The sequence below is a fragment of the Myotis lucifugus genome, unplaced genomic scaffold (genome assembly GCF_000147115.1).
Source record: "Myotis lucifugus unplaced genomic scaffold, Myoluc2.0 scaffold_28, whole genome shotgun sequence".
NCBI classification, from domain to species: domain Eukaryota; kingdom Metazoa; phylum Chordata; class Mammalia; order Chiroptera; family Vespertilionidae; genus Myotis; species Myotis lucifugus.
The window spans coordinates 9,022,567-9,034,924 of NW_005871076.1; the positions used below are offsets into that span (position 1 = coordinate 9,022,567).

General features: G+C 44.9%; 1 protein-coding gene across 11 annotated transcripts in view; it reads left to right on the forward strand.

Moving 5' to 3' along the window:
* The first annotated feature begins 385 nt into the window (after positions 1-385).
* Positions 386-12,358, forward strand: part of LOC102425000 (core histone macro-H2A.1) — a 64,899-nt gene continuing 52,926 nt past the window's right edge. Inside the window, exon 1 of one of the 11 annotated variants that reach the window (XM_023752151.1) lies at positions 386-998. In XM_023752151.1, the coding sequence (XP_023607919.1) occupies positions 827-998 (172 nt within the window). In that variant the 5' untranslated portion in view covers positions 386-826. The remainder of the gene's footprint in view (positions 999-12,358) is intronic. The other 10 variants (XM_023752150.1, XM_014453895.2, XM_014453893.2 and 7 more) reach the window with 10 other exon arrangements.

Sequence of the window (12,358 nt, forward strand, 5' to 3'; positions counted from 1 at the left end):
ATTTAATGATATCGGGAGGTGGATTACAGGAAAGGGGGCCAGTGGTGGGAGACCTTTTCAGGAGACATTTGTGATCATTCAGTTAAGATAGTGATGACCTGGATCTAGTCATAGTTGGGGTGGAGAGGAGAGGACCCCATAGAGGTGTTGAAGAGGGGACATCCTCTGGACTGAGTGGCATTTTGGATGGAAATGGGAAGAGCAGGGAAGCAAAAACACTTCTCTAAGGGTAGGCCTGTTCAGTAGACCGGAAGTGTCCAGGGGCCTCTTATTCCAATGTGGCCACCCACTGAGCTCCTGTGAGCTGTTCCTGCCTCTCACAGATGAAGGATTGTAAGGTACAGATGCTGCTTTCATCAAAGAACATAGGTATCAGGCTTTAAAGCTTCATTCTAGGACAGGTGACATCATTTTTATTTTCTTTTATGAAGACTTCAGCAAATTTAATAGTTCCGGTCTCCAGTATATGAGAATGCAATTATTAAGTGTATAAAACATAGCCAAGAATTCCCATTTTCTTTTACATCATGCGGCATAAAAGCAAGACACTTAAGAACAGTCACTGCCAAAGTAACCTTTAAATGGAAAGGGCTGATAAAATTGATGTCATGGTATAAAATGTAAAAAGCTAAGCCATTCTCTCTTTAGGGGCCACAGCACCTCAGCATAGAGTATTAATAGGGCTCGGAGGGCTGCTGCGGGCAGTACCTATTTCTCCCAGGGGCCAGAGTATAAGGGGAAAGGGAAATGGCACTGTCCAATGATCCTGATGGTGTGCCTCTTGCCTCCCCAGTGTGTTTACTGATCCAGCTCCAGGGCCATCGCCATGTCAAGCAGGGGCGGGAAGAAGAAGTCCACCAAAACCTCCAGGTCTGCCAAGGCAGGAGTCATCTTCCCTGTGGGGCGGATGCTGCGGTACATCAAGAAAGGCCACCCCAAGTACAGGATTGGAGTGGGGGCGCCCGTGTACATGGCTGCTGTCCTGGAGTACCTGACAGGTGAGTACCCAATTCAACTGTGACACCACTGGCAGTTCTGACGGCTTTTTTTGTTCATTTCTTTTATTTTAAAACTTTTCAAACCTATAATAAAGATGTAAGAATAGTACAATGAACATTTTTCTCTAGATCCACGATCCACCAGTTGTTAACATTTTGTCCTCCCAACTGTGTGTGTGTGTGTATGCACGCATATGTATACATTTTTTAAAAAAATATATTTTTATTGATTTCAGAGAAGAAGGGAGAGGGAGAAAGAGATAGAAACATCAGTGATGAGAGAGAATCATCAATCGGCCACCTCCTGCATGCCACCTATTGGGGATTGAGCCTGAAACTGGGCATGTGCCCTGACCAGGAATCGAACTGTGACCTCCTGGTTCTTAGGTCGATGCTCAACCACTGAGCCATGCCAGCTGAGCTATACATTTATTTTTGACTGTTATATATTATATGGTTTATTTTGAAATTCCCTTAATTGTCCTAATATCCTTTATAAATTTATTTGGCTTTCTTTCCTGATCCAGGATCCATTTCAGGATCATACATTCTATTTGGCTGTCTGGTTTCTTTAGTCTCATATAATCTTAAATAGTTCCTCAGCTTTTAAAAAAACTTTTTCATGACACTGACCTTTTTGAAGAATCCAGGCCAGTTGTTTTGCAGAATGTCCTTCAATCAGGTTGATCTCATGCTTGGATTCAGATCACATGGTTTAGTAGGACAATTGTGTAAAAGGTGTTGAGTCCTTCTCTGGTGTCACGTCAGGAGGCACCTGATGTGGCTTTGTCCTGTCATTGGTGGTGTTCAGTTTGGTCATTTGATTAAGGTGGTGTCTGCAGATTTCAGCCCATCCTGGATCACAATCTTTTACCCAGTAGCTTTAGCATTTCCTGTTGATCTTACCTGAATCTGTTATTTCCATAGTGGTTAAAAAATGGTGATTTTTCCATTTCTGTTATTTCTTCTGCATTTATTATTTGACATTCATCTGTAAACAAGAGCTTCCCTTTTACCCTTCCCTTCTTTTTATTTTTTGTACTATCAATGTTGGTTTATGGATTTTTTAATTTAGGGGTTTATGCACTACCATGTCATTACTCATTATGATGCTCAAATTTCGACTCTCAAGCTGGTTCCTGTGTCCATTTGCCATGTCTCCATCAGTTTCTGTAGATTTCTTTGCTTTCTAACATCATGAGTATTCTGGTCTCACCCTGGACTTTGTCTGCCCCAGTCTTGGAATCAGCCATTTCTCTTTGGACCTTTTCATAGATAAAATCTTAGTCTTATTGGTGGCTCCATAGCAATTGTGGGAGGCTAGCTAGAAGGGAAACCACCCCCATTTTTTAGTGATAAGAAAACTAGCCTCAAAACATGAAAGGACTTGCCAGGGGAGGCATATAATCAGTAAGTACTCGAGGAGGGTCCCATATCCTGCTGTCCTGTTGTCATGCTATTACTTATTGTTCCATACACTATCAGCGTAGGTGGTAGGAAGAGGCACCTTGATTCTTAGCAAGAGAAGGTACCTCTTCTAAAGTTTACAGTCAGGCAGCAGAAGAGCTGCATCGCTTCTTCCTCTCCCAGGTCTCAATAACACCAAGGGTTTCCCTATGGAAAGCACCGTCATAATGGGTGTGTTAATAGTTGTGAGGTTTTGCACATATTCTGGGACTTTTGACTCTGTGCATGTCGGAGACTCTTACAGGTGACATGCCTGGTAGCATGAGCTAGGCATGATTCTTCTCACTATCGAGATAAAGAAACAGAGGCCCAGAATTTATGTGACACATGCTGGCAGCCATCCAGGGAGACCACAAAAGTCACTAGATAGGTATCAGAGGACATTTTCTAGTTTTGGCTTGGCACTTTACATGCTGTGTGACCTAGAGCAGTGGTCGGCAAACCGCGGCTCGCGAGCCATATGCGGCTCTTTGGCCCCTTGAGTGTGGCTCTTCCACAAAATACCACGTGCGGGCGCGCACGTACAGTGTGATTGAAACTTCGTGGCCCATGCGCAGAAGTCGGTTTTCGGCCTGGGCGAGTCTATTTTGAAGAAGTGGCCTTAGAAGAACGGGGCGGGGGTGGGGGGGGGGGGCTTGTCGGTCGGGCCGCGGAGGCGGTCCGCGGGATACGCAGCGCGGGGGAGGCGCGCACGATTCATGCACAAATTGAGTGAGCCAGTCAGTCAGCAGTCTCATGTGCAGTGGTTAGTGCTAGTCGCGTCCGCAAATCGCGCGCGGGGTGACAAAAGTACCTACTCGAAGCATAGAGTTACCTGTATTTTTCCAACCAGCTGCAAATCCTACAGGTATTTTTGTCATCAATTTAAGAATTGTAATTATTTTGTGATGGTGGCTTTATTATTATAAAATGAAACTTTTTTTTAGGTATGTTGAGATGGTTTGGACATATAGAGAGGATGAACGAAAGGAGATAGACGAAACAATTATACGAGTGTGGATGGGAGAGTTTGGAAGGGGTGGACCTCGGCGAATGTACCTCAATCAGATTGAGGACGTTTTTAGCAAAGGCCAGCTTAGGAGTACCCTAATTAAGTTAATAACAATGTACCTACATATATAGTTTAAGTTTAAAAAATTTGGCTCTCAAAAGAAATTCAATCGTTGTACTGTTGATATTTGGCTCTGTTGACTAATGAGTTTGCCGACCACTGACCTAGAGTGAGTCACTTAACCTCCTGGACCGGTTTCCTTACAACTCATATGGACACAAGAGTCCTGCTCCACCAACTCCAGGCTGCTGTGAGAGCCAAAGGGGCTTTGACCATAAGGGGAAAGCTGACATGATGTGCAAACCAGACAGCCTATGTTTTTTGGTTTCCAAATGCCATGGTGCCCCTATCACTGGAGTTTTCATAGACACTGTCATTAGGTCAAGTACAACATCAGTTTCATTTCTTCCATCAAGCTTTCTCTTTTTAGTTTTCAGGGTGTGGGATGGGGGATACCACTGCTACATCATCTCTGAGAAAACTAGTGTCCACACAGCAAACCTGTACGTTTTCCTTGTCTGTGCCTGGCTGGCTCTGAAACTGAGCACAGAGATGATGAGGTCACAGTCAGCGGGTCCGTTCTCATGGCAGCCAGAGACCTTGATCCTGTTTGCACCCACACCCATCACACCCAGCTACCATAGGTATATGGTAGTGGTCACAAAGGGGAGTGGGAATAGCCAGGGCAACCTGTTACTAGAGCTGGAAAAGTAGTTTATGGTAAATCCTTACTCTCATATTAGTCAAGTTAACCCCTGTTGTACATATTTAAGTTTTTGCAAAACCTTCCACAAAGCTCTAGTTAGCTGAATCTGAACGATTTTCTCTGTCTGCACACAGTGGTGAGTCACTGGCATGACCATTGCCTAACACCAGTTCCCCAACATGGTGCCGAGCCTGCATGACTGGCACCTTGAGAGACATCATGAGCCAGCAGTTCTGTGTCCGGTCACTGCTGTGGTCACTTGTATCCTATGTCCTGATGATGGGATAGGAGCTGAGTTCTGGGGCCACGCCCAGTAAAAACACTGCTCCATTCTGCTCCTTAGAACAGTGCTGCACACCCACACTCACCGTTCTCAGAAGGTGACCCACCCTGAGCCCCTTTGGCTAGAACATGAGAGCATGTGGATATTTGGAAGTCCTGGGCATCTGCCCACTCAGAACTTCGGTTTTGGTCCTTAAGTAAAAAGGATAGGTGACCAAGCTCTCTATTCTGCTATTTGCTTTTGTTTTGTTGAAGACCCTTTCCCATTCATTCCACAAATTTATTGAGCACTTATTGTGTGCCAGGCACCATGCTAGACTCTGTATGAGAGCTTAGGAATGATGGGGGCAGAAATGGTCTCTGCTTCCTGGAGTTCACAGTTTAGTTGGGAGAAAGAACCAACCAACCCAGATGGTTACCGACTTTGATAAGTGCAGTGAAGGGCAACCTGCCTGGTGAGAGGTGGGAGAGGGGCTCTGCCATCTGCTCATCTGTGCTGGATACACCTACTGGGTGCCAGCCAGCCTCTTCTGAGAGCTTGGGGAAGATATCAAAAGAGGGGGAAGCCAGGGTACCAGCCCCTAATTAGCTCAGGGCCTAGTCAAGATCATGGCCAGATACAAGGCATATGAGGGAAGTACCTGCATTTAGCAGGTCCTCACTGAGATTTGTGATGTATTTGGCACTGGAATATACTAGAAAGCCAGAACAAGACCTATCCCCACCTCTAAGAGGTGTCTGTCCAGGGATAGGTACAGGCAAGAGAAACTTGGTGATGATGCAGGACCACCTGTGCCATGAGAAGGAATCAAGAAACGTTTCCTGGAGGATGTGTATTAATCAGTTAACCAGATTGCCCTGCTTGTCTAGTTTTCACCCAAAGGGTACTATGGAGGGATTGTTTTCCTGTCTGCGAGGCACAGACCCTTACAGCTGGCAGACAGTTGCAGGAATGGTGATGGGGGTATGCAACACAAGGCTCTTTTGGAATGGCTGGGCCAAGCCTCCTCCCTTCAGAAGGCTCCCGTGAAGAGATGAGTGGGGGTCTGGATGCTCAGGGGTTTCTAATAGGACTGCTGAACTGCAGGGCCCACCTAGACCTCGGCGGCTCTGGAGCAGGTGGCCAGCCCTGGGGAACAGTTGGGGTGCCATAATGTTCAGTGGAAATCAGGTAGAGGCAGTGGAGCTCAGCAGTTCAGAGTGTGGACCTTGGTGTCAGAGCTGCCATTTCTTAATTGTGGCTTTAGGCAAATCACATCTCTGAGCTGTGGTTTTATTGTCTGTCAACTGAGGATAACAACAACTCATAGGGTTATTATGAGGCTGAAATGAGAGGGTGCGTGTGAGTAGCTTTGCTTTGCCGGCACAGTGTACATGCCCACATGCTATTACATTAGGGTTAAAGCAAAGAGAGGAAGGAGTCCCCAGTCATCCTGCTCTGGCTGCTGAGGTGACTAGGGGTTGCCCACTTCCATTAAGGATGGTGATGGAAGCTGTCACTGTCCACTCATGTGTGTTGTCCTTTCAGTTGGTCAGAACCCACTGGGCCTCACCAGCACCTACAGAATATCTTGGCAGCTTCAGGCCTACTCCTTCTGGTTTGCTCAAGCTGCCTCTTGACACATCTTCCTAAAACCTGTGTCACACTCACCACCAGGATGCCCTGTTATCAAACTCTTCTGTCTGGTGTCATGGTCCACTTCTGACTTGAGCTCCTGACATACTCATAGAAACCTGGAAGGATTTTCCAGTTAGCTAGAACCGAATACTCAGCCCTGGGCCTGCGTTAGGGCAGAGCTGAAGCCAGACTAGCATGAGAGTGTCTGAACAGGGAGCAGCCCTGCATGCCTGGGGCCACCAGTTACACGCTTCCCTGTGCAGAACATGTGTTCAGGGCGGGAATGGAAGCGCTCCTCCTTAGGGTCTGATCAAGGCTGGGGTGGATGCAGGGAGAAGGCATGCCTTATCTTTAAGAAAGAAGAAAGGTTTTCAACATATGCTGCTGGAACAACTGGACATGACCATTCCCTTAGGGATGGTGATGGAAGGGCTTGCTTTTAGCTCTGAAACTTGAAGCTGGTGTCTTTTTCTCCTCTTGGGTCCAGAACCCAGTCATCTATTGAACTTAAAAGGAAAAATCAACATTTGGAACAAGGTTGAGCCTGGTGACCAGACAGCTCCTTCCCCAAATCTCTGTGTGCCTGGCTCTGCAGCGCTGCTGGACTCTGATCAGAGCTCTTCCTGAGGAATGTGATGTTGTCTGCTGTCTTTTCAGGCCTAGGATTGTGTGGGCTTCATGCCATTCTCTACCCCCTTGACCTTTGACCTTCTAGCCTAAGGGGTTATAATAGTCTCACCTTTTGGGGTTGCTGTGCAGATTAATATTGCACCACATAAATTTAGCCAGCAATCATAGTAAACCTCAATAAATGATAGCTAAAAACAAGTGTCCTGGGGAAACTGAGGCAGTTTCTTTGAGGCATCATCTTTGCCTTCATAGTACTGTGGCACTTCTCTCTTAACATCTAGGTGTAACCCTAGATGTTTAAAGGGAACTTGACTTAGTTCAGGCCTCTTTGGAGTTTCCCTTGTGCCTAGCACAGCACTGCACAGTGCTGGAAAGTATAGGATTTGTGAACTAAGAAACATGTGACATGGCTTTTGCCCCAGTGAAATTTCCATTGATGATGGGGACATACAATCCCACAGAACAGCAAGGGAATAAGCAGATCTAAACGATAAGTTAAACTTGAGTCCCAGAGTGGGGCTGTAGGGGAGTGGAGGGATAAATGAGAATTGTGTGGAAGAGGAGAGAGGAAGCACATTTGTGATCTGATGCTCTCAAGTCACGGGTCCAAGGCATTCTGAGTCAGTATTGCTCAAATTATATTCAGCAGAACTATGGTGTTTGGTGAAATTGAAGAGGTAGTGCACCAAAAAATAGGGCTCTCTGGCTGAAGTGAGGAGACAGCAAGACCGTCATCCCCTCTTTTGAGATAGATATATGAATGACTTTGATGAGTTCCTCAGTAAAGGTACTTTTTTAAGTTTGGGATTCACCAAGAAACAGCTTTTCTTACTGTAGGACTTTTCAGGGCCTTTAACACACTGGTGTCATTGTGAATCTCCAAGTAAAGGAAATGTGATATGTTGTAGTTCCCAAACTTATATCACAAAAGCCTTTCAAGAAATACCTTTAAACACCATACACAGTACAGTGTAGGGGACACTGTTGTGGGTTAAGCTCATGAGGAATGGCACTATGAGCAATGCTACTGAAGAAATAAAATCGAGAGCCACTATACAGAATGAATTTTGATCTGGCTTCTTGTGGCAGAGGCACAAAGCTTGACTCATAGATAAGGAACCTCAGTCTTCCTCCTCCATCCATGGCTCTAGACACAGAAGGCACTTCAATATTTGCTAGGGGAGGTAGAGACTTGGGGAAGCTGTGCATCTTTCCTGCTAAGCTGAGTTGCTCAGGCACTGACTCAGGGAGGGCCTACCATCCTCCAGGCCTGTGCTGGACACTGAAATACATGACAGGAGTCCTTGCCCAAGGAGCTTACCTTGGGAGGAAGTGCCTTTGGAGCCATTTTACTCAACTCCTGAGAGAACAGGCCTGGTTGCCATTCATCAGATCCAAAAATATATGTGATTATATCTTTTCCTTCTTTTGGGGTCCAGAAACCCTGTTACATAGCCTGATCACACATTTTATTCTATAACTTACCTCCTAGGACTTAAGCCTGCTTGCAAAAATCAGATCCTCTCTCAGAGGATTTCTCAACCTTAGAAAGATGCCCTGGCTACCAGCTCTCAAGGCTGAATGTCTGACATCTTATAATAAACATGGTGACTACTGTAAGAGGTCTGCTGATTTAGATGCCTAAGCTCTGGTCTGTTTGAAAACCTAGTGTCACAGTAGTTAGTGCATTTCTTCCTCTCACAAGCTAAGGCTATGGCTAGAGTTTTTTCTTCTGTCTTCTTTACATCTAATCCACAAATGATGATGACATTGGGATTTCTGTATTCTTAACCCCCTACTCCTTTTCCATTTTCCCGAGTCCTCCCCCTGCCCATCCCCTTTATTTCAAACCTTGGTCTTCAATCTCCTGTCCCTTGTCTGTGACTAGCATCTCTACATTCTTTTAGCAGGCCCTTGGCATCCTGTCACAGCAGGCAGTTCTGTCTGAAGCTGCCTGTGTGTATTTCACTAATTGGTGAAGTTCACAGGGCCAGCTCCTGACCTGGGGAACAAGCTGGGTCCCCTCCATGACCTTTACAGACTGGATGAGGCCCAGCCCTTACACCTGACTGTATCCTGCAGTAAAACCCCAAGGAAAAGGGTGGGTGTTAAAAATACACCTGGTTTGGGCTAATAAAAGGATCATCCTCATCCCAACTTTCAGCTTGTTTGATTTCTGATCTGTAACTCAGGTCGGATGTTGCATATGCCTTTGGTGTTAGTCACTGGGCCACACTCCATCCTGCCCCCATCTGTAAGTGCAGCAGAGCCTGCATTTGGCTCTGTCACTTACCCGGCCTCTTTACCAGTTTTCTATCCAGGACGCTCAAGAGTGTCCTGTACTCACACAGCTAAATTTAGGGCAGGAAGAGGAGGACAGTCAGGCTGCTTCCTTGATGCTTCGAGGCCCTCTGAATCCCTTCATCTCTTGCTAGTTTATATGGCCACCTCTATGTTAGACTAACTAACACTTCAGGTCAGAATCCAGCCGACTCTTGCTAGCACCTTCTTGAGCATTCATGCTCCCCTGGGGTTCTCAGCACCCCCATAGTGCTCATTGTTCTGGAAAGCCCTTCACCAGCTTCATTTTCTTTTAAAAATAAAAACCACAGGAAATAAAAACCACTAAGGATTTTAATGAACCAGAGGGTTGTAACCAGAAAAAAGTTGGAAACACTGAAGTTAAAACTCCAGTATGCTGGGTACTGAGTATGTGCACACTGCATTTAAATGCATATTTCCTTTTGTGGTTATATGAGTAATTTGTCTTTGAAAATTTAAAGCTAAAACTCACTATAATTCCACTGCCCAGAGATACAACAGCTGGCACCAAATGTCTTGTGTGTGCATGTATACATGCATGAAAGAGAATTAGATTTTAATATAATTATTTGTTTTACTAATATTTGCTATTGTTGATATTCATTGATAGTCAATCACAGAAAATCATCACTGTCAAAGTAAATCGTGACATAATTAAGGAGGTGCTATCCACGTATGTTACATAGTCTACCCTCCTTTAGTCTCCCAGGAGGAATAGATGACTCCGTGGTGATGACTTCAAGAAATGCTTGAAAAAGCAGCGGTTTAGCATTTTATATGCTTTTGACATTTCCCTGATGGTGTGGTGTCAGATGGCCAACCAGTTAGCAGACTCAGAAGAGTCAGACCTCAGGGTGTGAGGCCAGAGTGTAGAAACCACCAAAGGGTGGACTTCCCTAGTACCTCGTCACCCCACCAGAGATGTGGAAGTGGCAGCACAGCTTGTGGGGCACTTCTCCCAGGGGCACATGAATCTGCTGTAGAGCTGAAAAACTGAGTTTTTATCCAGTCCTTCTGAAAAATCCATGTGGTTGTCCAGTACAGCATACATATGACCTGGGCCCACTTCGTGAAACAACGACCCCTTCTCTCCCTGCTCTCCCAGGGCCAGGGTTGCCCTATATCACTGGGATCAGAGAAAAGGAAGGCCTCAGTGCTTTCTTTGGCAAATATTTTCTCCTAGTTTGTGACTTGTCATCTTATTCTCTTAATACTGTCTTTCACAGAGCAGAAGTTTTTAATTTTAATGAAGTCCAACTTATCAATTCTTTCTTTTATGTATTGAGCCTTTAGTGTTGTATCTAAAAAGTCATTACCAAACTGAAGGTCATGCAGATTTTCTCCTCTGTCATCTCCTAGAAGTTTTATAGTTTTGCATTTTACATTTACATGTGTCTAGATCCACTTTTTTGCATGTGGATGTCCAGTTGTTCCAGCAGCATATGTTGAAAACCTTTCTTCTTTCTTAAAGATAAACTGTGTTGGCCCTAGCTGGTTTGGCTCAGTGGATAGAGCGTAAGCCTGCGGACTGAAGGGTCCCAGGTTCGATTCCAGTCAAGGGCATGTACCTTGGTTGCGGGCACATCCCCGGTGGGGGGTGTGCAGGAGGCAGCTGATCGATGTTTCTCTCTCATCGATGTTCTAACTCTCTATCCCTCTCCCTTCCTCTCTGTAAAAAATCAATAAAATATATATTACAAAAACACACACACACACAAAAAAACTGTGTTTCCCAGGAATCCTCAGTGGTCAAGGAGTCTCTCTGTTGCTTCACAATTTCCCTTTGAAGGATAAGATGCAACTTTTTGCCATCAGTGTCTGCACATGTATAAACAAATGCCGTATCGAGGGTTCTGTTTTTGCTTGCTCCAATAGAAAAGTACACAGCACTATAAGATCTGTTTCTGAGTTTAGGAAAAGAAAAAGATGTGACCACAATTTAAGTATGCCTCTTTTATCTCTGACCTTCCATCTGGGGTCACTTTACTTCTGACTGAAGTACATCATTTAGAATTTCATTCAGTGAGGTCTTTTAGTGATAAACTTTCTCAGGGTCTGGTTTTGAACATGTCTTTATGTCATCCCTAAAGTTTTAAGCTGTTATTTCTCCAGTGTCTGTATTATAATCTCTGTCTCCATATGGAACATAAACATATGTTAGTGTTTCAGCCTATCTTCCTTATCTGTTCATCTCATTCATAATTTTTATTTCTCTGGTCTTCTTTCTGGATAATTACATTTTTGTAATCATTTTTTATTTTTCAATTATAGTTGACATACAGTGTTACGTTAGTTTCACGTGTACACCCCAGTGATTTGACATTATATAATTTACTAAGTGATCATTCCACTAAATCTCACACCCATCAGACACCATACATAGTTATTAAAATATTATTTACTGTTTTCCCTGTGCTGTATATGTTATATATCTTTCTAAAGATAATAATCTTTTTTCCCCTTTTAATTTCCAAATAAATCTAGAAAATGTAATCTTAAAAAATAATAAATCAGGATAATGGGTACATGTAATATGCAGAGACTGACGTTTATATTTGAGCCAGAACCTTAGTTTGGAGAATCTGAGAATCATTGATCTGCCCCTAACCTCTCCCAGCACCCAGTTTCCTCTGTCAACTTGAGACTGAGGTCAAGCTTGCCTGGATTCTGGGCCATCATGGGGCTGCTTTTGCCTGGGATGACACTGCCTGCCATGGTCCTGAGTGTTCTAATACATGAAACCAGGCCAGTGCCTCGGAGGATCTTCCTGCACTTCCCTCCTTCATTACTGCCTGAATGCTGTGATGTCTGGTTCACTTGTTTAGAGATTCTTGTGAATGACCTATTTGTGAAAGAGTTACCAAGCTCTGACCATGTGCAAGGTGCCAAGCCGATGTTGGGAGTTGAAAGAATCATTGTTGATTTCAACAGATTTGTATTCAGTGTCTGTGGTGGGCCAGACATATCAGAGCCATATGAGTGACCCCAGGCTGGGGCTGCACTTTCTCCACCCCTCCCTCACCACTCTGTACTTAGCTCCTGCATGAGGACTGACCTTCCACAGCTGCTCAGTGAATCTTTTATTGAAGAACTAGAGGGCCCAGTGCACGAAATTCATGCACGGGGGTGGGGGGTCCCCCTTAGCCCAGCTTGCACCCTCTCCAATCCGGGACCCCTCGGGGGATGTCCGACAGTTGGACATCCCTCTCACAATCCAGGACCGCTGACTCCCAACTGTTCACCTGCCTGCCTGCCCACACCTAACTAGCCCCCCTGTCAGCCTG